Raw genomic sequence first — 27,877 nt, forward strand, 5'->3', positions numbered from 1 at the left:
CTGTGTACATACAGTATCTTGTCATGTGTAGACAGTGAGAGTTTTACTTCTTTTCCAATCTAGCTTCCTTTTATTTGTTTTTCTTCTCTGATTGCCATGACTAGGACTTCCAAAACTATGTTGAATTACAGTGGTGAGAGTGGGCCCTCTTATCTTGTTCCTGATCTTAGGGAAAATCCGTTCAGTTTTTCACCATTGGAAATAATGTTTGCTATGTGTTTGTTGTTCATGGCCCTTGTTATGTTGAGGTAGGTTCCTTCCCTGTTCATTTTCAGGAGAGTTTTGTTTTTTTTTTTAATCATAAATGGGTATTGAATTCTGTTGAAAGATTTTTCTAAATCTGTTGAGATTATCATGTGGTTTTTATCTTTTATCAGAAGCTTTTTATCTTTCAATTTGTTAATATGGTATATCACACTGATTTGTGTATATTGAGAAATCCTTGCATCCCTTGGATAAACCCCACTTGATCATGGTGTATGATCCTTTTAACATGTTGTTAGATTCTGTTTGCTAGTATTTTGTTGAGGATTTTTACATCTATATTCACCAGTGATATTGGCCTGAAGTTTTCTTTTTTTGTGATTTCCTTGTCTGGTTTTGGTACCAGGGTGATGGTGGCCTCGTAAAATGAGTTCGGGAGCTTCCCTCTGCAATTTTTTTGGGAAGAATTTGAACAGGATAGATTTCACCTGTGAAGCCTTCTGGTGCTGGTCTTTTGTTTGTTGGAAGATTTTTGATCAGTTTCATTTTCAGTGCTTGTCATAGTTTTTGCCATCTCATGTTCTTTTTTGTTTGTTTGTTTGTTTGTTTGTTTGGTCAGTGGGTCTATGTTCCTTTCTTACTAGTTGTTGGCCTGAGGTTTCCAGCAGTGCAGTTTGTGGGCACTTGGGTGGAGCGGGGTCTTGGTGTTGAGATGTGGACCTCTGGAATACCTCATCCTGATTACTATTCCCCAGGGCCTGATGTTCTGTGTTAGTCTAGCAGTTTAGTCTAACAGTTAGTCTATCAGTGCTTCCACCACAGGAGCTCAGGCCTGTTTCCTGGCCTGTGAGCTGGGATCCTGCAAGATGCAGGGTGCAGCAGAAAAAGAAAAAAGAAAATAAAAAAGTTAAAAATAAAGGATCAGATCAATAACAAAGAATAAAATACAAAATAAATTTAGAATACTAATAGATATGTTAGAAAAGATATAAATCTATATGAAACAGGTTCTGGAGGGTAAAACCGAACTTCAGTAGCAAAGAAGAAAAAAATAATAAAAAATAAAAAGGAGCAGAACAATAACAAAGAATAAAAAATAAAATGGATTTAGAAAACTAACAGATATATCAGAAAAAGTAAGAGTATATATATGAAACAACCCCTGGAGGGTAAAACCAGACTCCAATAGCAAAGAGAGAGAAAAAATGTATGTGTGTATGTCTATATATATATGTTTATATGTACCCATGGACTGTAGCCTACCAGGCTCCTCTGTCCATGGGATTTTCCAGGCAAGAGTATTGGAGTCAGTTGCCATTTCCTTCTCCAATATGTATATATATATATTATACTAAATAAAAATAAAAGGGAGTAGAACAATAACAAAGAATAAAAAATAGATTTAGAAAACTAACAAACAGTAGAAAAATTAAGAATATATATAAAACAGCTTCAGGTTGTAAAACTGGGGGTAAAACTGAACTCCACTGGCCAAGAGTAAAAAACAAGAAAATCTAACAAAACAAAACAATAAGAGCAACAAAGAAAGGCAGGAAAAAACCTTGGCTTTAGGGGGACATAGGCCTTAGGTGGGTAAGGGCTTAGGTGGTTGCAGAGTTTAGTTGGAGGCAGGGTTTAGGTAGGGGGTGGGGTCTTGGTTTCAGGACCCATGCCTCCAGAAAAGACCCTGGATGGGGGTGGGAGGTAAGGCCTGGGCTCAGCCCAGATGAGGGGGCCTCCAGAGTGCATTAGGCTTCCAAGTACAGAGGATCAGGCTTGGGGCCCCAGGAGGCTCCCCCAGGCTGAGTGGATGGTAGAACACCAGGCAGTTTCCCACTCTTCCACATCCGAGGGACATACCCTCAGCCAGCACAGTTCTTTCTCCTCTTTCTTTCCTGTGCCTGCAGGTTCTCCATGGGCAATGCCTGTGCTTGGAGGGGACTCATGAGGACAGAGGGGGCTCCAGAAGACAGAGGGAGACTTGATTCTTGACTTCCCCTCCCCTCCTGCCTCCCCGTGGTACCTGGTCACCCATGGTTGTTGGGGATCCCCCACCAGTGTCCAGTGAGCATCCTCGGCATGAGGAGACGGGGACTCTGTTTCTTCCCTCTCCACCATCTTGATTCTGCCTCTCTGCATAAATGCGACCCTGAAACCTTACAGTACTATCCATAGCCCTTCCCGTTGTTCATTACCACTGTATTAAGGTTTCTAAAGCATATCTATGTGTAAATATTTACATATAATCTATTCAGTTATGGAATTCCAGATGGAACTTTTTTTTTAAAAAAAGACCAGTTGTGCCAATGATTTTTACTAATACACACACATATATACTTTTGCGCACATCAAAATGATCTTTAAATAATTTTCTATTCAATTGACCCTTGAACAACATGAGTTGAAACTGAGCAGGTTCACTTATACACAGATTTCAGTGAATTCACTTAATAAATACATGAAAAATTTGGGGAGATTGGTGACAATTTGAAAAATTCACAGATGAACTGCATAGCCTAAAAAAACTGGAAGAAAATGTATATCATGAGTGATTAAATTATATGTAGATACCAGTCTATTTTAATCATTTACTACCATGAAATACACACAAATATACTATAAAAAATTAAAACTTATTAAAATGTACGTAAACACAGATTGTATATGGTACCATTTGTAGCTGGGAGTAATGTAGACAAGCATGAAGATGCAGTGTTAACCCATGATTGCATAAAGGTAACTGCTGCGCACACACTGTGCCATGGTGATGCTTTCCCAGATACCTCCTGCTGCGGTCTCAGTGAGCACAGACGCAGTGCACACCTGTGCAAGTGCTGTGACACGGGTCACCTCCACACGAGCACTTGGTCTCTCCACTAAAGTTGCGTATCACAGTGGAAAGTGATCTCTTGCAGTTCTCACATATTTTCCATAATGTTCAGTGCAATACTATAAGCCCTGAACAATACCATAGAACCCATGAAGTGCCACTAATGATGCTGAAAGTGCACCCAGGAAATAAGTCATGATGTTCCAAGGAAAAACAGAATTACTTGGTATGTACTATAGACTGAGGTCTGCAACTGAAGTTGCCACCATTTCAAGATGTATGAACTCAACCATTGTAAAAAAGTGAAACAGAAGGAAATTTGTGAAGCCATCACTTTGGCTATACTAGCATGCACGAAAACCTTTCACTTTAGTGCAATACCTTTTTTACCTTGCATTGAAATTGCAGCCTTAATGTGAGTGCAGGTTTGCTATCAGAAAGACATACCTTAGACTCTAGTATGATTCAAGAAAAAGCGATGTTATTATATGACAACTTAAAGCAAAAGGAAGGTGAGGGATCTGAATTGGAGAATTTATTGCCTGCAAAGGATGGTTAGATAATTTTAGAAAGAGGTTGGGCTTAAGAAATGTCAAGATAACAGCAGCTTCTGCTGACCAAAAAACAGGAGATGAGCTCCCAGATGCCATTAAGAAAGTCACTGAGGAGAAAGGATGCCTGCCTGAGCAGATTTTTAATGCAGATGAAGATGTCCTATGATGGGGAAAAACAATTCTGCAAAAGATATTTGTTAGTAAAAAAAAGAAACGAGTACCAGGATTTAAGGCAGGAAGGGCTAGGCTAACTGATTTTGTGCAAATGCAGCAGGATGTATGATCAGGACTGCCCTTATCCATAAAGCTGCTAATGCACAAGCTTTGAAAGGAAAAGATGAACAGCAGCTGCCAGTCTTTTGGTTGTACTATATGAAGAAGGCCTGGACAGCAAGAATTCTTTTACTGGATTGTTTTCATCAGAGCTTTGTCCTTGGAGTCAGGAAGTACCTCACCAGCAAGGGACTATCTTTTAAAGTTCTTCTGAGATTAGAAATGACCTGGCCCCCAGAATCCCATGAGTTCAGCACTGAAGGTGCCAAAGTGGTCTACTTGCCTTCCAAACGCATCTTCTCTAATTCAGTCTCTGAATTGCTTGGAGAAACATCAATAACCTCAGATATGCAGATAACACCACCCTTATGGTAGAAAGTGAAGAGGAACAAAAGAGCCTCTTGGTGAAAGTGAAAGAGGAGAGTGAAAAAGCTGGCTTAAAACTCAACATTCAGAAAATGAAGATCATGGCATCCAGTCCCCATCACTTCATGGCAAATAGATGGGGATACAGTGGAAACAGTGACAGACTTTATTTTGGGGGGCTCCACAATCACTGCAGATGGTGATTGCAGCCATGAAATTAAAAGACACTTACTCCTTGGAAGAAAAGCTATGACCAACCTGAACAGAATATTAAAAATCAGAGACATTATTTTGCTTACAAAGGTCCGTCTATTCAAAGCTATGGTTTTTCCGGTAGTCATGTCTGGATGTGAGAGCTGGACCATAAAGAAAGCTGAGCAGAATAGAATTGATGCTTCTGAACTGTGGTGTTGGAGAAAACTCTTGAGAGTCCCTTGGACTGCAGTCAATCCTAAAGGAAATCAACACTGAATTGATGCTGAAGCTGAAGCTCCAGTCCTTTGGCCACATGATGTAAAAACCTGACTTACTAGAAAAGACCCTGATGCTGAGAAAGATTGAAGGCAGGAGGAGAAGGGGACAACAGAGGATGAGATGGTTGGATGGCATCACCAACTCAATGGACATGAGTTTGAGCAAACTCTGGAAGTTGGTGATGGGCAGGGAGGCTTGGTGTGCTGCAGTCCATGGGATTGCAAAGAGTCGGACACGACTGAGAGACTGAACTGAACTGAATTCAGTCTGTAGATCAGGGATCATAGGACTTTTAAGGCTTGTTACACATGGAAAGGATTGTCAGCACTCTAGAAGAGAACCCTGATAGAACATTGTGAAAGTCTGGAAGGACTGATTACACCATTGAAGATGCCATTGTTGTTACAGAAAAATCCATGAAGGTCATCAAGCCTGAAATAATAAATCCCTGCTCGAGAAAACTATGATCAGATGTGCATGACTTTGCAGGACTTAAAATGGAGCCAGTCGAGGATATCATGAAAGAGATTGTAGATATGGCAAAAAGGGTAGCAGGTGATGAGCTTCCAGACCTTGGAGAAATTCAAGACAGCACACCAGAGGAGTTAACAGATGACTGCTTCTGAATCAGGGCCAGATGATGAGGAAGATGTAGAAGCAGCAGTGCTAGAAAACAAACTGACATCAGACAATCTGGCAGAAGGTTTCAGATTACTCAAGCCTGGTTTTGGCTTTTTGCATCATGGACTCTTCTATGATGGGGCACTGAAACTGAAGCAAATGGTGGAAGAAGTGTTAGTATCAGTTTGGAGAAATGAGGATGCAAAAAAGTCAGGCAAAAACAAAGATGCATTTCTATAAAGCAACACCAAGTGAACCTGCCTGTCCTGTCTCCCCTTCCACCTCCTCCACCTCCTCTGCCTCTGCCACACATAAGAAAGTCCAACCCTTTCTCCTCCTCCTCCACAGCCGAGTCAGAGTGAAGCTAATGAGGATGAAAACCTTGATGATGACCCACTTCTACTCAATGAATAGTAAATAATCATCATGCCATACAGTTCATAAATGTATTTGTTGTGCATTATTTGGATATCCTCCTGTGAAAGTCTAATACTTGCATTAGAGTACTGTATGACACTTTATGTCCTCATCATTAGTGCCCATGTATTCATCATGTAGAACATCATGTGCAAGACTTATATTGAAGTGAATAGACTAGCCTTACATAGGCAAAAGAGGAGTGATAGTTAACACAAAATTAATAATGTGTTTGTTTTCTTACTGACTTATAACTTTGCTTTCAAAGAATTATATTACATACAGTGCCTCTCTTTCATAATTGGGGAAACTGCATATCAGCCTATCATCACAGTTAAGGGGTTTTAAAAAATATAACATTGTCTCCCATTCTGTCTTATGAATGTGACCATAATATTCTATGCCATAAAAATGTTATAATGATTTATCCATTAACATAGAGGCTGGGCTACTGTGAGCAATCATATCCATCATACTAGGCAGCCATGTTACTGTTCATGAAACATGAATTTTGTTTTCACATTATCTTTTCATATTTGGTGTCTAGTGTTAGTAATACATGTGACATCTACAGTATTTTGTATCATAGAAGACAAAATTGCTATAGGTAGTGACAGATGATTCATCTTAAAAACAAATCACAAACTTACAGCATTGCTATATATATATACAGTACAGTACTGTAAATATTTTTTCCTTTTATGATTTGCTTAAAGACATTTTCTTTTCTCTGGCTTACTTTATTATAAAAATATAGTATATAATACATAATAACATACATGATATGTGTTAGTCAACTGTTTACATTATCAGTAAGGCTTCCAGTTAACAGTAGGCTACAAGTCATTAAATTTTAGGGGAGTCAAAAGTTATATGTGGATTTTTGATTGCACAAGGGGTTGGTTCTCTAAACCCCCATGTTGTTCAAGGTCAGCTGTACTCTTGTTTGATTAGGCTCTTCACTCTTGCTGCGTCTTTCTTGGCGGCACTGTTGGCAGCCCCATTCAGGGCCCTGAATGGAGGCAGCAGGCATAGAGATCTGGGACTTGTGGTTGGATGGATCCGCTGCATTGCAAAACTTCAGGCTGTGAAGTGAAGATGGAGCATGCACCTTTAAAAACTATCAGGAGGATTAAATAAGATGTTGTCTCTTTGAAGTCTTTATTCCTTGTCTGGCATGTAGGAAGATGTGCATGTAGAAGTAACTGGGATTTAATCCCAGATCCTACATACCCCAGGGCACTCGGGCTGACCAGATCCTAGAAATGAAATGCACTGGATGCTTGCTGGAGGGGCTCCAGCTAGCCGATCAGATTTAAGGGCGGAGGCTTGTCAAGTCAGTATTAGAATCCCCAGGGTTCTTACTTTTGGGTTACTCTGCTTTATAATCAACTCTGGGAGCTGAGTTTGTTAGCATTTTTATCAAAAGGACCACAGAAAACACATGTCATGATATGAGAAAGTATAAAATTCTGTATAATGTTGCATTTATTTGAACAGGAGTGTAGGCATTTTTCTGAAGCATCCATTCTTTATTACCTTACAGACAAATCCAGAGCAGCTGGCAGACTTACTGTGGTGGCCAAGAAAAGGGTAAGATAAGATTTTATTAAATGTACAGATTTCAAATTCAATCTGATTAATACAATTTTAAAAGAAAATTAATATTCTAAATCAAAATGACATAATTAATTTTTTTTCTTCTGAATGTTAGGTTGACACTAGTAATTTAGTATTTATATTTAATATGAATGGTTAATATTTTAATTTTTATGGTTAATTTAATATTTATGTTACTTATATCAGTGTAACAGAATTATCAGATATTAGAATAATAGAAAATTTCAAGTTAAGAAATAAACAATTGCTTTTATTGTGCATACTCATATTTTAATATTTCTCATACTAAAATATTTTATAATGTTATATTGTGTGTAATCTTCATAGGAAATTGAAATAATTAAAATTCACAGCTTATTGTGGACTTTACCTTAAAGTTAAGTAAATAACAACATCAGACATTTGTTTGAATCTTTTTAAAGAAAACTTGTAAAGTTAATAGCATTTTAAAGCCATTTTTAAAATGTGATGTCATTCTGTACATTGTGTGCGGAGAGAGATTTAACTCTTCAGTTCAGTTCAGTTCAGTTCAGTTCAGTCGTTCAGTCGTGTCCAACTCTTTGCGACCCCATGAATCGCAGCACGCCAGGCCTCCCTGTCCATCACCAACTCCCAGAGTTTACTCAAACTCATGCCCATCGAGTCGGTGATGCCATCCAGCCATCTCATCCTCTGTCGTCCCCTTCTCCTCCTGCCCCCAATCCCTCTCAACATCAGGCTCTTTTCCAATGAGTCACTCTTCACATGAGGTGACCAAAGTATTGGAGTTTCAGCTTCAGCGTCAGTCCTTCCAATGAACACCCAGGACTGATCTCCTTCAGGATGGACTGCTTGGATCTCCTTGCAGTCCAAGAATTCTCAAGAGTCTTCTCCAGCACCACAGTTCAAAAGCATCAATTTTTCAGCACTCAGCTTTCTTCACAGTCCTACTCTCACATCCATACATGACCACTGGAAAAATCATAGCCTTGATAAGACAGACTTTTGTTGGCAAAGTGATGTCTCTGCTTTTTAATATGCTATCTAGGTTGGTCATAACTTTCCTTCCAAGCAGTAAGTTTCTTTTAATTTCATGGCTGCAATCACGATCTGCAGAGATTTTGGAGCCCCCAAAAATAAAGTCTGACACTGTTTCCAATGTTTCCCCATCTATTTCCCATGAAGTGATGGGACCAGATGCCATGATCTTAGTTTTCTGAATGTTGAGCTTTAAGCCAACTTTTTCACTCTCCTCTTTCACTTTCATCACGAGGCTTTTTAGTTCCTCTTCACTCTCTGCCATAAGGGTGGTGTCATCTGCATATCTGAGGTCATTGATATTTCTCCCGGCAATCTTGATTCCAGCTTGTGCTTCTTCCAGTCCAGCGTTTCTCATGATATACTCTACATATAAGTTAAACAAGCAGGGTGACAATATACAGCCTTGACGGGCTCCTTTTCCTGATGGGAACCAGTCTGTTTTTCCATGTCCAGTTCTAACTGTTGCTTCCTGACCTGCATATAGGTTTCTCAAGAGGCAGGTCAGGTGGTCTGGTATTCCCATCTCTTTCAGAATTTTCCACAGTTTATTGTGATCTATACAGATAAAGGCTTTGGCATAGTCTATTGCTTTATTAAGCAGAAATAGATGTTTTTCTGGAACTCTCTTGCTTTTTCGATGATCCAGCGGATGTTGGCAATTTGATCTCTGATTCCTCTGCCTTTTCTAAAACCAGCTTGAACATCTGGAAGTTCATGGTTCGTGCATTGCTGAAGCCTGGCTTGGAGAATTTTGAGCATTACTTTACTAACATGTGAGATGCGTGCAATTGTGCGGTAGTTTGAGCATTCTTTGGGATTGCCTTTCTTTGGCATTGGAATGAAAACTGACCTTTTCTGGTCCTGTGGCCACTGCTGAGTTTTCCAAATTTGCTGGCATATTGAGTGCAGCACTTCCACAGCATCATCTTTTAGGATTTGAAATAGCTCAACTGGAATTCCATCACCCCCACCAGCTTTGTTCATAGTGATGCTTTCTAAGGCCCACTTGACTTCACATTACAGGATGTCTGGCTCTAGTTGAGTGATCACACCATCATGATTATCTGGGTCGTGAAGATCTTTTTTGTACAGTTCTTCAGTGTATTCTTGCCACCTCTTCTTAATATCTTTTGCTTCTGTTAGGTCCATACCATTTCTGTCCTTTATTGTACTCATCTTTGCATGAAATGTTCCCTTGGTATCTCTAATTTTCTTGAAGAGATCCCTAGTCTTTCCCATTCTGTTGTTTTCCTCCATTTCTTTGCATTGATCGCTGAGGAAGGCTTTCTTATCTCTCCTTGCTATTCTTTGGAACTCTTCATTCAAATGGGAATATCTTTCCCTTTTCCTTTTGCTTTTCACTTTTCTTTTTTTCACAGCTATTTGTAAGGTGTCCTCTGACAACCATTTTGCTTTTTGCATTTCTTCTCCATGGAAATGGTCTTGATCCCTGTCTCCTATACAATGTCACAAACCTCTGTCCATAGTTCATCAGATCTAGCCCCTTCAATCTATTTCTCACTTCCACTGTATAGTCATAAGGGATTTGATTTAGGTCATACATGAATGGTCTAGTGGGTTTCCCTACTTTCTTCAGTTTAAGTCTGAATTTGGCAATAAGGAGTTCATGATCTGAGCCACAGTCAGCTCCAGGTCTTGTTTTTGCTGACTGTATAGAGCTTCTCCATCTTTGGCTGCAAAGAATATAATCAATCTGATTTTGGTGTTGGCCATCTGGTGATGTCCATGTGTAGAGTCTTCTCTTGTGTTGTTGAAAGACGGTGTTTGCTATGACCAGTGCGTTCTCTTGGCAAAACTCTATGAGCCTTTGCCTTGCTTCATTCCGTACTCCAAGGCCAAATTTGCCTATTACTCCAGGTGTTTCTTGACTTCCTACTTTTACATTCCAGTCTCCTATAATGAAAAGGACATCTTTTTTGGGTGTTAGTTATAGAAGGTCTTGTAGGTCTTTATAGAACCGTTCAACTTCAGCTTCAGCATTACTGGTTGGGGCATAAGGTTGGATTACTGTGATATTGAATGGTTTGCCTTGGAAACAAACAGAGATCATTCTGTTGTTTTTGAGATTGCATCCAAGTACTGCATTTCGAACTCTTTTGTTGACCATGATGGCTACTCCTTTTCTTCTAAGCGATTCCTGCCCACAGTAGTAGATATAATGGTCATCTGAGTTAAATTAACCCATTCCAGTCCATTTTAGTTCACTGATTCCTAGAATGTCGACATTCACTCTTGCCATCCCCTGTTTGACCACTTCCAATTTGCCTTGATTCATGGACCTGACATTCCAGGTTCCTGTGCAGTATTGCTGTTTACAGCATCAGACCTTGCTTCTGTCACCAGTCCCATCCACAACGGGATACTGTTTTTGCTTTGGCTCCATCCCTTCATTCTTTCTGGAGTTATTTCTCCACTGATCTCCAGGAGCATATTGGGCACCTACCGACCTGGCGAGTTCCTCTTTTAGTATCCTATCATTTTGGCTTCTCATACTGTTCATGGGGTTCTCAAGGCAAGAATACTGAAGTGGTTTGCCATTCCATTCTCCAGTGGACCACATTCTGTCAAACCTCTCCACCATTACCCGTCTGTCTTGGGTACCCCACACGGCATGGCTTAGTTTCATTGAGTTAGACAGGACTGTGGTCCGTGTGATGAGATTGGCTAGTTTTCTGTGATTATGGTTTTAGTGTGTCTGCCCTCTGATGCCCTGTGGCAATACTTACTGTCTTACTTGGGTTTCTCTTACCTTGGATGTGGGGTATCTCTTTATGGCTGCTCCAGCAAACGCAGCCACTGCTCCTTACCTTGGACTAGGGGTATCTCCTCACGGCCGCCCCTCCTGACCTTGAACGTGGAGTAGCTCCTCTCGGCCCTCCTGCGCCCGCGCAGCCGCCTTTCCTTGAAGGTGGGGTTGCTCCTTTCAGCCGCAGTCCCTGACCTCGGGCGTGTGGTAGTTCGTCTCGGCCACCGGCCCTGGCCTCGGACGTGGGGCAGCTCCTCTCAGTCGCTGCCCCTGACCTTGACCTAGGACACCACTAAAAAAGAAAAGGAGTCAATGCTTTAAAACAAATTCTTCTGGACAAGTAATATATAGTGTCATAAGTCAATGGACCATGATTGAAAGCAAAGCCTATCCTTGTGGTCCTTCCTGTGTTGAGTTATGGGGTGGGCACAGGGTGAACTCTTAGAAGGTCAAGTGTGACATGGGGAGACAGGAAAGGCTGATGGGCAGGAACCTCTACGTGGACAGGCAATGAGAGGAGCATCATTTTTGTGTTCCATGTATGTATATTTTTATGAGTCCTTTTAAAGTCAAATTTTGTTTTTATCCTTTTGCTTTTTGCTTGTAAAAGGAATCTGGACTTTTCACTATGTAAATAGTATAGATGCACCTTTGCAAAGAGAAATGCAACATCAGAAGACAAGGTTGCCCTTTAAAAAAGGAACAAGCTAGGACTTGTGTGCATGTCTGAAGATTTAGACAGGAGTATGTGAAGTAGTGCAGGGTTGTTTATGTGAATGGTATTATTTATTTCAGTCTCTACTAGAGGATATATAGTGTAAAAATTATAAAGGTAATATTAACTACTATTCTTATGTATTGCTTTATTTTTGCTAGTGATTTTCAACAGAGGTGGTACTGTCTCTAGGTCAATGCTATTCAAAATGTGGCCCACTAACCAGAACTGGTCTGTGAACTATTTATTTATTGGCCTGCAGTGAGATAAGAGCAAAAACTGACAGTAACCATTTAGACACTTGCATGGTAATTTTTATCTGTCAAATGCAATAAAATGGAAGTTATATTCTGTATGTTTTTATCTTTTGTTTCATTTTCCCCTAGTGACTCGTTTTTTTTAAATAAAAGGATAGATATTGGACAGGTTATGGAGTTGGGGGAGGTAGCTGGCTTCTTACCGCAGGTAGTTTGAGAGGCACTGCCCTTAGAGGTGTGTTAGGAACGTGTGGAGGTGTTTGGGAGTGTATAGAAGACAGTCTGCTTACCTTGTGGCTCAGCTGTTAAAGCATCCACCTGCAGTGCTGAAGACCGTCTGTCCCTGGGTTGGGAAGATCCCCTGGAGAGGGGAAAGGCTACCCACTCCAGTATCCTGGCCTGGAGAATTCCATGGACTCTATAGCCCATGGGGCCACAAAGAGTTGGACACGACTGAGCAACTTTCACTTTCAGAAGATGTCCTACTGAACAAAGATTCAGGACAGTAGATATCTTGAAGTGTATTAAACAGGACTGTGTAATGTCTATCCGACATTTGGTATGACTTTTGAATGTCCTGCTGAACTCAACAAACTTCCAATATAATTGCAGAGTGATTTAATATAAAATAATACTGAAATTTTACAAATTAGACCAAAAACCATGAAATTTCAAAGGCTTCTTGTGGAGAGGAAAATGGAAATAAACACATTATTCTTGAAATTACTGGATAATTTATTTATTTTCTACCCTACATACTGTAACATTTTTGACCATATATTTCCTTGTAAAGGGAATAGAGGTCCTGGTCTGTCACCTACCACTGCTATGATCTTCAATTTGGCTGCTTAACTTTCTATGCCCTCAGTTTCCTCCTGTTAAATGAGAAGAATGAAAGTCTTAAAAATAAAAATTACTCTTGACAATTTATATAAAGTACATAGCACAGTGCTTGGAAAATAGGAAACATTTCATAAATGTTAGCTATTGTTGTGGGAATATGGATTTATTTTTAAATGTGGTACAAGGATAGAGTATAAAAATTGCAGCAGCCTTATAGTGATAAGACTCAGGACGTGCTGCCCCAGAATACAGCACCTTGGTGTATTGAGTATTCTCAGATGGGGGAATTTGTGAAACACCAGGTGGGAAGGACTTTCTGACCTCCCCCGAAGCAGGTCATAAGGGCCTCATGCAGGAGTTGTCCTCCCTGACTACGGAGGACAGGAGCATCCTGTCTCCAATGACAGAGGACACAGAGAGTCCTCTGAAGCAGGCTCCACATGTAGCCCATGCCTCTTCCTGTCCTGTCACATCCCTGTGACTTTCCACACCTCATCACACCCAGAGTCACAACCCTGAGGCTGAGTTGCTTCTCTGGGTCTTCATTTCCTTATGGAGGCTCCCCAGTCACATAGAACTTATATTAGATAATTTTGCGTGCTTTTCTCTTTTTCATCTGTCTTTTGTTATAGGGGCCCCAAGTGAGAACTTAGAAGGATGGTGGAAAAAGACATGTTTTCCCCCTGCACTCACTGCTTATCCCAATGCCATTTATACTAGTAAATAATCTTTTGCTACTTTGCTGCTTTTCTTTTGTTACCTTCTCTATGATAGATAGTATGGGACTTCCCAAGAGGCTCAGTAAAGGATCCACCTACCAATGCAGGAGACATGAGTTTGATCCCTGGGTTGGGAAGATCCCCTAGAGGGAAAATAGCAACCCACTCCAGTATTCTTGCCTGGAGAATCCCATGGACAGAGCCTGGTGGACTACAGTCCATGGAGTTGCAAAGAGTCGGATGCTACTGAGCAACTGAGCACACGTGCTGTAATGTACAGTATTCCTTCTCCATAATGTGACATGCAGCATTTCACATGTCAGAATATCCGTTTCTATATCTGTTTATGGATGTAGTCTTAAAATGAATTCCAGATTGCTGTAATTGTTCTCTATCTTTTCTTTAATGTGTGGGTTAGTGATCCTTCATTACTTTACTTTTTCAAAAAATTTTTTTCATAGTTCTTTTTCCTTTCTCAGACTCTGTATATATGTATATCATGATGATTTGACATTTTAAAAAGCCTTTTTGTTTGGGGAGGGACTAAACCTCCCAAGGCTAGCCAGTTCTTCAGGAGGCACAGGGTACCTCTTTCATATGCAGTAACCAATTCCAATCCCACATCTCCCAACTATCTTCTTGTCATATTCTAAAATACTGAGCCAGTATTGCCTCTCCCCTAAATAATCCCCGGGCCAGGTTCCAGCCAGATGGAGACCATCCCTCTAGGCCAGAGCCTTCTAGAATTATTCAAAGTAGCCAGAGTTCTAAATTCTTTATCCTGTCTTGCCTTTCCTGTGGCAAGGGGAAACCCCAATAAAGGCATACTTTAGATATCTTTAACACCACACAGTGTTATATTTAGAAATATTTAGTCAACTCTCCAAAGAAAAATTCTGTTGAGGTGATGGTTAGTATTGTAGAAAATCTGTGTACTAATCTGGAGAGAAATCCCATGTTTATTTAATATTGCTGCACACCTGTAGAAATGTAATTTGTCCCTTTATCATTGTTTCTTTAGTGTTTTTTCAGTGTGGAATTTTACATATATCTAATTAAGGTCATCCCACGTTGTTACTAATCAGAAAAGGTTCTCTTTTTAAATTTTGTTTTCCAATTTTTTTAGCTTACATATAGACATATGTATGCATGGGTATCTTTTCTTCTAGCACTTTATTAATGCCAAGAGTTTAATTTATACCACCTTAAAAAACAAAATTAATGAACACTCTTGATTTATACATTTAGGTATAAGGAATTCAAGCCATTATATTTTTTGATGAAAAATATAAAAGAAAAATTCTCTCCCAAATTATTGTAAAACTTCTTCATAATAAGCAAGAAAATTTCATCAGCCCAATTGCAGAAGTTGTTTATATTTTATGACTGGTTGCCTGAACATTTGTGCTAATTAATAAGCTTCTTATTAATATAGAATCCATGTACAGCACCTCACTCAATTCACTTAGCTTTATATGCATCTTTCCACAAAGATAAATATTGTAATTGATCTTTACTGCTGGCTTCTAGCCCCAGGTAAAGAAATATCTCAGGAAAGAATGGTAAGAGAGGAATCCCTTGGGAAGAGTCACAGTCAGCCTTCAAAATTCACTTAATTTACTTTGGAGGTTACTTTTTTTCACCTTCCCATAAGCCAATGTTTCCAAAACTTGAATCATTCAGATATTCTGTCAAAATTTTGCCATTTTCTATACTCTTAGTTTTTATAGCTTTCTTGCATTTGATTTACCTTTTTTGTAATTTAGTTTTTTAAATTGATGACAAACTTAAACACAATGAAATGCACAGATCTTAAGTGTAGAGTTTGATCAGAGTTTTTCTTAAGCATATACACCCATGTAACTACTAGTCCAGATTAAAATAGAGAACATTTTCATTGCTCCCTAAAATTTTCCTAATCAAAATTTTAAGATATAAATGATTCTTTTGATGTGAGTTGCACTTTCAAATATAAATAAAATATAGATTAATATAGAAATTTGTCCATTAATCACTTTAAGTCATCAGTGGAAGCCTTCACATAGAAAGTTCTTTTTGTGCTAATTTCAGTTTCCCTGAAAAGCTCTGAGCCACTCTAAGGCAATGCTATCAAACTTCCTTCCAGGGGAGTGATTTTTAACAAGATATTCTTTACTAACTTAAAAACTAAGCCTGCCCTTTAGGTTGCAAGCTTTACCTCTTTTATCTTAAATTAAAATCTATAGTAATTCTGTAGGATAACTATTAGTAAAAAGTATTAAAATCAGACAAAATGGATTAGTCGTTGATATCCAGAACCTTTTATATATTTGTAAGAACAAGGAGAACTCTTGACTTAGAGTGCCTCTTTTCTGGTGTGGATGATTCTGTTTATTTCTTAAATAGAAAAGCTTACTTTGGGACTTGTATATTTGCTTAACCCTTTTTCTGACTTGACTTTCAGTTTCTGGATCTGATTTCAGCCAAACTGATCTCCTTGTAGTTTTCTTAAGATGGTTGATAGGAGTGAGAAGAGTGGGGAATAGAGGGTAAGTGGGCATCAGGGTGCATATAGCAGAGGTGAAAACCTCTTTGTTTTTGTTCCCTGGACGGAAAGCGACCACTTCCTAGTGTGAGATACTGTTCTCCAAACTGGCAGGTTGTCATTTAGCAGCCAGCTTACAAAGGGCAGGTTTTCTGCCATGGGGCTGTAGGGTACCTCTTGTTGCCATTTGGGGGTTGCAGGTCCCAAGAGTACTTTGGGAGGTGGAAGTGGCAAGGTTTTCCTAAACTAGTGACTTGCCCCAGGGTACTGATTTACCTGAGAAGATTTAAAATTTAGTTATGCAGTAAACAGAAATTCATCTCTATCAGTAATATCCTCTCAACTTTTAAGATCTGTTTTCATCCTACTTATTTTAAAAAGTCTCATTTTTTAACATCATTTATAATAATAGAAGATTGCATTTATTTTTGTTTCTCTACATATGATGCCCATTTGAAAATTCACTCAAGGTAATAATTCACTTGGAATTCAAGTTTACTAATACTTAAAATCCAGTGTCATAGATTCCCGAAACTCAAAACTTTTCAACCATAACTCTCCACATTTTCTATTCTGTAATTTAACTTTGAGCCAGAAAGCAAAAACAAGAATTCTACAAAATGCGATTGCTCTTTTGTTAAGAAACAAAAAGCTGTTCAACTTGAGTCCTACTAATCATACGAAGAGCAGGTGTTGTCCTTTGCTATTTGGGACTAAAGGTTGTTATGCAACTCTCTTCAGTTTTATTGATTGTATTCATTGCCAGAATAGTTCTTTCTCTTATCCAGAGACACATCTCCAACATCAAGCTACACACACGATGAGTTTGTGTTTCTTCTCACCATCACCTTCCTCATCCCATTCCATTAAAACCAAAAACCAGTGTTAATAATCTATATAAGCATGGTTATTGATATATAATAGGAGTTTGAATACTGAGTATATTTTATAGATTCTAGCTATTGCCCTAAATAGTAAAAATTATCTTTCTATGCCTAATAGAAATAACTACTATTTTCTAATTGGCAAAGGGAAATTGTTATCACTGGAAGAAAATATGCCAGTGAAAATCAGTAAAGTTTACATATAACTTATTAGAATTAATCTATAATTTCAAATTTATAAACATTTGACCTCTGCCCACAGATCTTCAAATTTTATATTTATTTATACTTTGTTTATAGGTCTTCAAAAACCTATAAATGACTACTTTAAAATTCTTTAAAATATTACTGATTTGGGGTGATATTTTTGTTTATGTATTAATGCTTTCCATGCTTAGTAGTCACTCAGTCATGTCCAACTCTTTGTGACCCCATGTACTGTAGCCTGCAAGTTCCCCTGTCCATGGGGATTCTCCAGGCAAGAATACTAGAGTGGGTTGCCATGCGCCCCTCCTGGGGATCTTCCCAACCCAGGGATCAAACCCAGGTCTCCCACATTGCAGGTGGATTCTTTACTGTCTGAGCCATCAGGGAAGCCAATGAGTACTGGAATAGGTAGCCTGTCCCTTCTCCAGGGGATCTTCCCAATCCAGGAATTGAACCGGGTCTCCTGCATTACAGGAGGGTTCTTTACCCCCTGAGCTACCAGGGAAGCCCAAATGGAGATGATAATATCAATCTCAAAAAGGTACTGTATGGGTAACCATTCCCTTCTCCAGGGGATCTTCCCAACCCAGGGATTGAACCCAGGTCTCTCACATTTCAGGCAGACTCTTTACTGTCTGAGCCACCAGGGAAGCCCAAATACTTTCACTTTGCTTCAAAAATAATTTTTTCTGTTATGAAATATGTATTTTAGGTACACATCTTAAATCTGTACTCCCCTACATGCTGGAAGCATGTCACCCAGATCAAACAAAAGGAGTTGTAGCTTCTACATTCTTCTATGAATCTAGGTGCAAGAATGTCTTTCATTTCAACCTCTGGAATCCTCAGAGAGCTGATGTAAGGACTTGGATCCAGACAAATATTTTAAAGAATAATCTTTTTTTTTTAATTATGCTATTGTGCAGAGTCTGTCTGTCCCTGTGTAGGGGAGAGATGATCTTCTTTTGCATGTTGCTGAGGATAAATGTTCAGAACATTTGACAGTGATCATGGGTCAGAGAATCAGACCACCCATCCTCACTACTCATGTTTGGAGAGAAAAATGGTAAAACCACTAATTAAGGTCTCAACATTTGTTCTTTAGTCCAGAAAAAAATGTAATATCGGTCCTATAATCATTGAATGTTCTCAGAACATCTGCTTTTAAGAATTTAATTGAAATAGGTAGATTCTAGAAAGTATTCCTGAGAAACCTTATCTTTTCTCAGCATTCCTTTTGCTGAAATACCTAATGACTTAGAAAAAACTGTGTAGAGATAGGAATTGCTTTCAACAGACTTGGATTTTGTCAGTGTCCAATTGCAGGGCAAATAATCTAACTTACCAGCTTCATTCAGTCAGATTAACAGCTGATGTAAATTCTACTTTCTTCTGATTTCCATGGGACTCTTTCCTCCATGTTCCTAGTAATCCTTCATTTTCTGAAGCTCTCTATAGATATAGTGCAATTTGTGTTATTTTTAAAAAAGAAACTTCCTGAATTGCTATGTTCTACCTGTGGTATAGCTAGATGGTCAAAGATTGTTTAAAAAAAATAATAAAGTGCAAGACTTGAAAATTTGTCAGTGAAGTATATAATCATTGGAGCTCCCTTGAGGTGTCCGGTACTTCTGTCCTCAACCAGGACTGGGAGGTGTTAACAGCAGGCCTTTTCTTGGCTTCTGTCTAAGGTGGTCTAGCAGTCAGCTTCTATTTAAGGGGGAAATATTCTCCCATGAATGCCGAAGAATTGATACTTTTGAATTGTGGTGTTGGAGAAGAATCTTGAGAGTCCCTTGGACTGTAAGAAGATCCAACCAGTCCATCCTAAAGGAAATCAGTCCTGAGCATTCATTGGAAGGACTGATGCTGAAGCTGAAACTCCAATACTTTGGCCACCTGATGAGAAGAACTGATTCATCTGAAAAGACCCTGATGCTGAGAAAGATTGAAGGCAGGAGAAGAAGGGGACGACAGGATGAGATGGTTGGATGGCATCACTGACTCAATGGACATGAGTCTGAGTAAACTCTGGGAATTGGCAATGGACAGGGAGGCCTGCCGTGCTGCAATCCATGGGGTTGCAAAGAGTCGGACATGACTGAGCGGCTGAACCGAACTGAACTGATCCTCCCATGCCTCAGGTCATTGCTTGAGCATACACTCCAGTGTTTTCTCTGGTAAGCTCCTCACACAGAGAAATCCACAGACCTGTAGTGTGAACTTACACATGACTGAAGAGAGTGTGAGGGACAGCTAGAGGTTGATAAGTCATGTTGCTGGGAACTGGTCTCTGATACTGTCCAAATCTCACAGGAATACCCCTCTGCTGAAGACTGACCTGACTGAAGCATTGGTCATTGGTTGCCACTTATGTAAGAAACACCAGATTTGTAGATGATCTGTTGAAATCATGCTTAAAATAAGACTACAATATTGTAAAGTAATTAGCCTTCAACTAATATAAATAAATGAAAAAATAAATAAAAATAAAAAGGAATTTAGAAAGATGGTAATGATAACCCTATATGCAAAACAGAAAAAGAGACACAGAAGTACAGAACAGACTTTTGAACTCTGTGGGAGAAGGTGAGGGTGGGATGTTTTGAAAGAACAGCATGTATATTATCTAGGGTGAAACATATCACCAGCCCAGGTGGGATGCATGAGACAAGTGCTCGGGCCTGGTGCACTGGGAGGACCCAGAGGAATCGGGTGGAGAGGGAGGTGGGAGAGGGGATCGGGATGGGGAATACGTGTAACTCTATGACTGATTCATGTCAATGTATGACAAAACCCACTGAAATATTGTGAAGTAATTAGCCTCCAACTAATAAAAAAAAAAAAAGTAAAAAAAAAAAATAAGGCTAGAAAATGATCATTTCAACCTTCCCTTCTTTTCAAAGAAGTGTTAAAAACAAATGTTCTCTGGGCCCAAAGACTTAACTTTATTATTTGTTCTCCCAAGATACTCAGATTAAGTAATAACCATCATTTACAATGTTTCGTGAAACCAGTTTTCATCCTATTCCAAGCATATATTTCCCAGCAGATTTACCAAAGGGGAATGAGAATATTGGCTTTTCCTTCTATATAATGACTTTTGACAGGAGTTTATGTACATTATTCAAGGTACAGATTCATTCTTCTGTCAAAATAGGCAGCTCTTTAGTGATTATTGACTGACAATTATTCTCAGAAGATTACGAAACATATTTATGTATTCAATGAGCATAAAATGCTGATCAGAATTTTACACCCTCAGATTTAATATGGCTAACAAACTTGTTCCTCTCACTTAAAGAGATTTTTAATTTTGGGACTTCCCTGGCAGGCCAGTGGTTACCACTTCATGCTCCCACTGCTCCTTCAATTGCTGATCATGGAACTAAGATCCCACATGCCATGTGGCAGGAAAAAAAAAAAGATTTAATTTAGATGAGGAAATGGGCAATGTCAAGTCAGTTTTGCAGATTATATGAATCTGATGTAAATACAATTCTTATAGATTTTCTGTCCTTTGCAATTAAAGGCAATTCTATCATGTGCTATTCTAGTTTGCAATCCTAATTATCATTAGATATTTTTTTTCTTTTCAGTAAATGGCATATGTTCTGTATGCATACACTTCTTTATTTTACATCCAACAAGAAAAGAGTTAATACTTGCTTTGTTTTTGTTAAAATCAATGATACTTACCTAGCAATATATTTGTTTGGATGGTGCAGGCTAAATCAGTGCCTGGAAAACTTGAGTCACCCGAAGAGCTTGTTTAAATACAGATTCTGGGCTCCGCCCCCAGACTGTCTGATTCGGGGTGGGTATATTTGCATTTCTAGCAAGCTGTCAGGTGTTACTGATTCTGTCATGTCATGGCTGTAGTTCTGAATAGCATTGGACTGGACAGCATAGGTCAGTCAGCTTTGAAACACAGGAAGAGAAGGAGAAGACATGGAGTAGATAAAGTAGATCTTTCATATCTACTTGTAGTGGGTTGGATGGTAACCTCCAAAAGATATGTCCACCAGGATCCTCAGAATGTGACCTTATTTGGGATAAGGATCTTTGCACATCCTTTGGGTAAGGATTTTGAGATGAACTCATCCTGGATAATGTGGACCCTCCATCCAATGACAAGTGTTCTTATAAGAGACACACACCTATCCTTCAGAACTGTAAGAAAATAAACTTTTGGTGCTTTACCACATTTGTGATAACTTGTTATGGCAGATTTGGGAAACTGATCTATGACCAAAGTCCAGCCATATCAAAGTGCCAAGTGCCCTCTGTCGTATGGTTCAAGGAAAAAGGAGAAGCCTGACCCTGACCCTGACCAGGTGGACTAGTATAACAGTGAAATAGTGACTGCACATCACCTAATTTCTAAGCACTGTTGGATACTTTCTGACATATTATTTAATTTAATCTTCCCTCGTATGCCTTGAGGTAGTTTTTCTTTTTTTTTTTTAAGCATTATTTAACAAAACAAGACCCTGAAATGCAAAAGGCTCATTTAGTTAGAAAATATTTAATAAATATTTTTATTTATTAAAAACAAAGGAAATAAAAGTGTCCTTTATGCCAGGCTCTTGCTGGATGTTAGAGAGGTCAGTGACTCACTGAAGGTGACCTTGCTGGTAGGTCCCAGAGTCCAGATGAATCCTTCCAGATTCAGTGCCTATCCCCATCCACTGTATGTCGTCAAAGACTAGAGGAAGAGGCACAGTTTGGTTCAGTTCAGTTCAGTTGCTCAGTCGTGTCCGACTCTTTGCGACCCCATGGACTGCAACATGCTGGGACCCCTGTCCATCACCAACTCCTGGAGTTTGCTCAAACTCATGTCCATTGAGTCAGTGATGCCATCCAACCATCTCCTCCTCTGTTGCCCCCTTTTCCTCCTGCCTTCAATCTTTTCCAGCATCAGGTCTTTCCAAATGAGTCAGTTCTTCGCATCAGGTGGTCAAAGTATTAGAGTTTCTTTCAGCTTCAGCATCAGTCCTTTCAATGAATGCTTAGGATTGATTTCCTTTAGGATGAACTGGTTGGATCTCCTTGCAGTTCAAGGGACTCTCAAGATTCTTCTCCAACACCACAGTTCAAAAGCATCAATTCTTCGGTGCTCAGCTTTCTTTATGGTCCAAATCTCACATCTATACATGACTACTGAAAAAACCAAAGAGGCACAGGGCATCTGACGAGTGTTAAACAAAGTAGAGAGGAATTTATTATCACCAACACAATTCACGTTCATTTATGGAAGTTGTCTAACAGCATTTCTCTCTACTAATACCTATAAAACAATTTGTACTTTGTTACCTATGGTTTTTCCAGTAGTCATGTATGGATGTGACAGTTGGATCATAAAGAAGGTTGAGCACCAAAACACGAATGCTTTTGCATTGTGGTGCTGGAGAAGACTCTTGAAAGTCCCTCTGAAAGCAAGGAGATCAAACCAGTCTATCCTAAAGGAAATTAACACTGAATATCATTGGAAGGACTGATGCTAAAGCTGAAGCTCCAGTACTTTGGCCACTTGATGCACAGAACCAATTCATTGAGAAAGACTCTGATGCTGGGAAAGATTGAAGTCAGGAGGAGAAGGGGACAGCAGAGAATGAGATGGTTGGATGGCATCACTGACTCAATGGATATGAGTCTGAGCAAACTCTGGGAGGTAGTGGAGGACAGAGGGGCCTGATGTGCTACAGTTCATGACGTTACAAAGAGCCTGACATGACTTTGCGGCTGAACAACAATCTTGTTACCTGAGTTTCATTTCCACTTGTGGCCACCCTTTGGCTTCATATTCAAATATGCATGTAATGTAAGCTGATCCTGAATAGCAAAATAGAAATAAAGTGTTACAATGTCTTTGTGGATGTAGATCACTGATTTAAACAACAGTATTTCTGTATGCTTTTTTCTTTTTACCATATAAATATGTAAAGCAGTCTTGGAAAAGCTATATGAATATTGTGTGTGAAAGTCGCCCAGTGGTATTGGACTCTTTGCAACCCCATGGGCTATATACAGTCCATGGAATTCTCCAAGCTAGAATACTGGAGCGGGTAGCCATTCCCTTCTCCAGGGGATCTTTCCAACCCAGGAATCAAATCCAGGTCCTCTGCATTGCAGGTAGATTCTTTACTGTCTGAGCCACCAGGGACCTTGAGGTTAAGATCACAAAAAGAAGACCACTTAATCTTTAGTATCATAATAATATGAACTTCCTGAATGTTTCATACAAACTTCCTTTGAGAGATTATTAAGATATAACTTTTTAATGAGAAATAAATTTAAATTATCCCATTTTACCTGTAAATTCTTCATCAGGTTTCTACTTTTACTTCTGTTTCTCTGTGTATATTTTAAGGCTAAGAGTTTGGTATATACAGGTTAAGGACTGTTATATTTTGATGGTAGATTATTTCTTTTAGCATTAAGGAATAACCTTTTTTATCTTTGATTATGCTTTTTGCCTTAACATCTGCTTTTTTCTAACAGTAGTATTGCTACACCAGGTTCCTTTTGTTATTAATCATTAATATATTCTGTCTCCTTACTTTCGATTTTTCCAAGTCACTGCATTAAAAAAATTTTTTTACCTTCATTCTTGCCAGGAAGGTGTAACTTAATTTTAAACCATAAAACTCAGTGGTTTTTAATATATTAACAGTTGTACAAGCAATACTGCTATCTGATTTCAGAACATTTTTTCATACTACCAAAAGAAAACCTGATATTTGTTAGGAATCACTACTCATTTCCATATCCTCCAGTCCTTGGCTATCACGAATGTACTTCTGTGTCTGTAGATTTGCCTTTTCTGGGCATTTCAAATAAGTGAAATCATTCAACATGTGGCCTTTTGTGTCTGACTTTTTTAACTTTTTACTTTGCATAATGATCTCAGGATTCATCCATGTTGTAGTGGGTGTCAGTACTTCATTATTTATAAAAGCTAGATCATATGTCATTATATGAATAACCAGGCTTCCCCAGTGGCTCAGTGGTAAAGAATCTGCCTGCAATTCAGGAGATGCAGGAGATGAAGGTTCAGTCTGTGTCAGGAAGATCCCCTGAAGGAGGGCAGGGAAGCCCACTCCAGTATTCTTGCCAGGAAGATCTTATGGCCAGAACAGCCTGGAAGGCTATGGTCCTTGGGGTCACAAAGAGTCAGACACGACTGAAGTGACTGAGTACACATATGGCTATACCACGTATTAGCTATCCATTAATGGACATTTAGATTCTTTCTACTTTTGCACTATCATGAATAATGCTGTTGTTCACATTTATAGTTTCATAGTTATGACCAGACACAATCTTTTACATGAGTATATCATTCGTTTATGTTGGGCATATACCTAGGAGTGGAATTGCTAGATCATAGGGTAACTCTACACGTAGCATATTGAAGAATTATCACACTGTATTCCACAATTGCTCCCCCATTCCACATTCCCACCAGCAGTGTATGAGGGTTCCCATTTTTCCACCTCCTCCTCCTTGTCCTTGCTGAGACATTAACACCCCATCCCAAGCCCCTTTGACCCTTTCCTGGTACAGATTCCCTGGAGGCCTTCCACACGTCAGTTCCCAACATACAGATTTACCTTCCACATGTTTCTGGCATCTGAATATTTCTTTCTTTCTTTAAAGATCATAAGTGTATTAAAATTTAAAAGCTATCTTATTTAGTGTTTTTCTATGTTCGTGAAGTGAGGAAGGGAGAGTCTATATAAGGGTAGGCATTTGTATAGAATCAGTCGACTGTTCCCAGAAGTTGAGCAGGTCAGTGCAATTGCAGCAACTGTTGACTTGGAATTATAGGTGTATTTACAGCCGGGAGCCAGAGTTTCTCTTTTGGGCTAAATTACTCAGACTGTATAGGATCTATTATTATGCTGAGCTCATCATATACCACATGAACTAACACATCTTTTTGTTAATGGTTATTTTACAGGTGCAAATTTCCAAAAATAAAACTGAAAAGAAAAATCCCAAATTTGGAAAAAGGAAAAGGTATGTTTTTTTAAATGAAAAATTATTATGATAAAATTAAAATATATATAGGGTTTAATTTTTATATGACATTTCCCCTGATTCTTTTTTTTTATTTATTTTAATTGGACACTAATTACTTTACAATATTGTAGTGGTTTTTGTCATACATTCACATGAATCAGCCATGGGTGTACATGTGCTCCCCATCCTGAACGCCCCTCCCACCTCCCTTCCTATCCCATCCTTCAGGTTCATCCAAGTGCACCAGTCCTGAGCACCCTATCTCATGCATTGAACCTGGACTGGTGATCTATTTCACATATGATAATATACATGTTTCAATGCTATTCTCTCAAATCATTCCACCCTCACCTCCTCCCACAGAGTCCAACAGTCTGTTCTTTACATCTGTGTCTCTATTGTTATCTCACATATAGGGTCATTGTTACCATCTTTCTATATTCTATATATATGCGTTAATATACTCTATTGGTATTTTTCTTTCTGACTTACTACACTCTGTATAATAGGCTCCAGTTTCATCCACCTCATTAGAATTGATTCAAATGCATTCTTTTTAATAGCTGAGTAATATTCCATTGTGTATATGTACCACAGCTTTCTTATCTGTTCATCTGTCGATGGGCATCTAGGTTGCTTCCATGTCCTGGCTATTGTAAACAGTGCTTCTATGAACATTGAGGTGCACATGTCTCTTTCAATTCTGGTTTCTTCAGTGTGTATCCCCAGCAGTAGGATTGCTGGGTCGTATGGCCGTTCTGTGTTTCCAGTTTTTTGAGGAATCTCCACACTGTTCTCCATAGTGGCTGTACTAGTTTGCATTCCCACCAACAGTGTAAAAGGTTTCCCTTTGCTCCACACCCTCTCTAGCATTTATTGTTTGTAGACTTTTGAATAGCAGCCATTCTGACTGGCGTGAGATGGTACCTCATTGTGGTTTTGATTTGCATTTCTCTGATAATGAGTGATGTTGAGCATCTTTTCATGTGTTTGTTAGCCATCTGTCTGTCTTCTTTGGAGAAATGTCTGTTTAGTTCTTTGGCCCATTTTTTGATTGGGTTGTTTATTTTTCTGGAATTGAGCTGCATGAGCTGCTTGTATATTTTTGAGATTAATTCTTTGTCACTTGCTTCATTTGCTATTATTTTCTCCCATTCTGAAGGCTGTCTTTTCACCTTGCTTATAGTTTCCTTTGTTGTCCAAAAGCTTTTAAGTTTAATTAAGTCCCATTTGTTTATTTTTGCTTTTATTTCCATTACTCTGGGAGGTGGATCATAGAGGATCCTGCTGTGATTTATGTCAGAGAGTGTTTTGCCTGTGTTTTCCTCTAGTAGTTTTATAGTTTCTTGTCTTACATTTAGATCTTTAATCCATTTTGAGTTTATTTTTGTGTATGGTGTTAGAGAGTGTTCTAGTTTCATTCTTTTACAAGTGGTTGACCAGTTTCCCCAGCACCACTTGTTAAAGAGGTTGTCTTTGTTTCATTGTATATTCTTGCCTCCTTTGTCGAAGATAAGGTGTCCATAGATGCGTGGATTTATCTCTGGGTTTTCTGTTTTGTTCCATTGATCTGTATTTCTGTCTTTGTGCCAGTACCATACTGTCTTGATGACTGTGGCTTTGTAGTATAGTCTGAGGTCAGGCAGGTTGATTCCTCCAGTTCCATTCTTCTTTCTCAAGACTGCTTTGGCTATTCAAGGTTTTTTGTATTTCCATACAAATTGTGAAATTATTTGTTCTAGTTCTGTGAAAAATACCATTGGTAGCTTGATAGGGATTGCATTGAATCTATAGATTGCTTTGGGTAGTATAGCCATTTTGACAATATTGATTCTTCCAATCCATGAACACGGTATATTTCTCCCATCTATTTGTGTCCTCTTTGATTTCTTTCATTGGTGTTTTATAGTTTTCTATATATAGGTATTTTGTTTCTTTAGGTAGATTTATCCCTAAGTATTTTATTCTTTTTGTTGCAATGGTGAATGGAATTGTTTCCTTAATTTCTCTTTCTGTTCTCTCATTGTTAGTGTATAGGAATGCAAGGGATTTCTGTGTGTTGATTTTATATTCTGCAACTTTACTATATTCATTGATTAGCTCTAGTAATTTTCTGGTTGAGTCTTTAGGGTTTTCTATGTAGAGGATCATGTCATCTGCAAACAGTGAGAGTTTTACTTCTTTTCCAGTCTGGATTCCTTGTATTTCTTTTTCTTCTCTGATTGCTGTGGCTAAAACTTCCAAAACTATGTTGAATAGTAGTGGTGAGAATGGGCACCCTTGTCTTGTTCCTGACTTTAGGGGAAATGCTTTCAACTTTTCAGCGTCGAGGATAATGTTTGCTATGGGTTTATCACATATGGCTTTTATTATGTTGCGGTATGTTCCTTCTATGCCTGCTTTCTGGAGGGTTTTTTATCATAAATGGATGTTGAATTTTGTCAAAGGCTTTCTCTGCATCTATTGAGATAATCATAGAGTTTTTATCTTTCAATTTGTTAATGTGGTGTATCACATTGATTGATTTGCAAATGTTGAAGAATCCTTGCATCCC

The 27,877-nt window shown here is 38.8% G+C and overlaps 1 protein-coding gene across 2 annotated transcripts in view; it reads left to right on the forward strand.

Moving 5' to 3' along the window:
• Positions 1–27,877, forward strand: part of ZCWPW2 (zinc finger CW-type and PWWP domain containing 2) — a 138,044-nt gene that overhangs the window by 97,355 nt on the left and 12,812 nt on the right. For both annotated transcript variants that reach the window (XM_065932910.1, XM_065932911.1), the window contains exons 5-6: positions 7,286–7,332; positions 25,262–25,320. In XM_065932910.1, the coding sequence (XP_065788982.1) occupies positions 7,286–7,332; positions 25,262–25,320 (106 nt within the window). The remainder of the gene's footprint in view (positions 1–7,285; positions 7,333–25,261; positions 25,321–27,877) is intronic.

The sequence above is a fragment of the Muntiacus reevesi genome, chromosome 4, assembly GCF_963930625.1.
Source record: "Muntiacus reevesi chromosome 4, mMunRee1.1, whole genome shotgun sequence".
NCBI classification, from domain to species: Eukaryota; Metazoa; Chordata; class Mammalia; order Artiodactyla; family Cervidae; genus Muntiacus; species Muntiacus reevesi.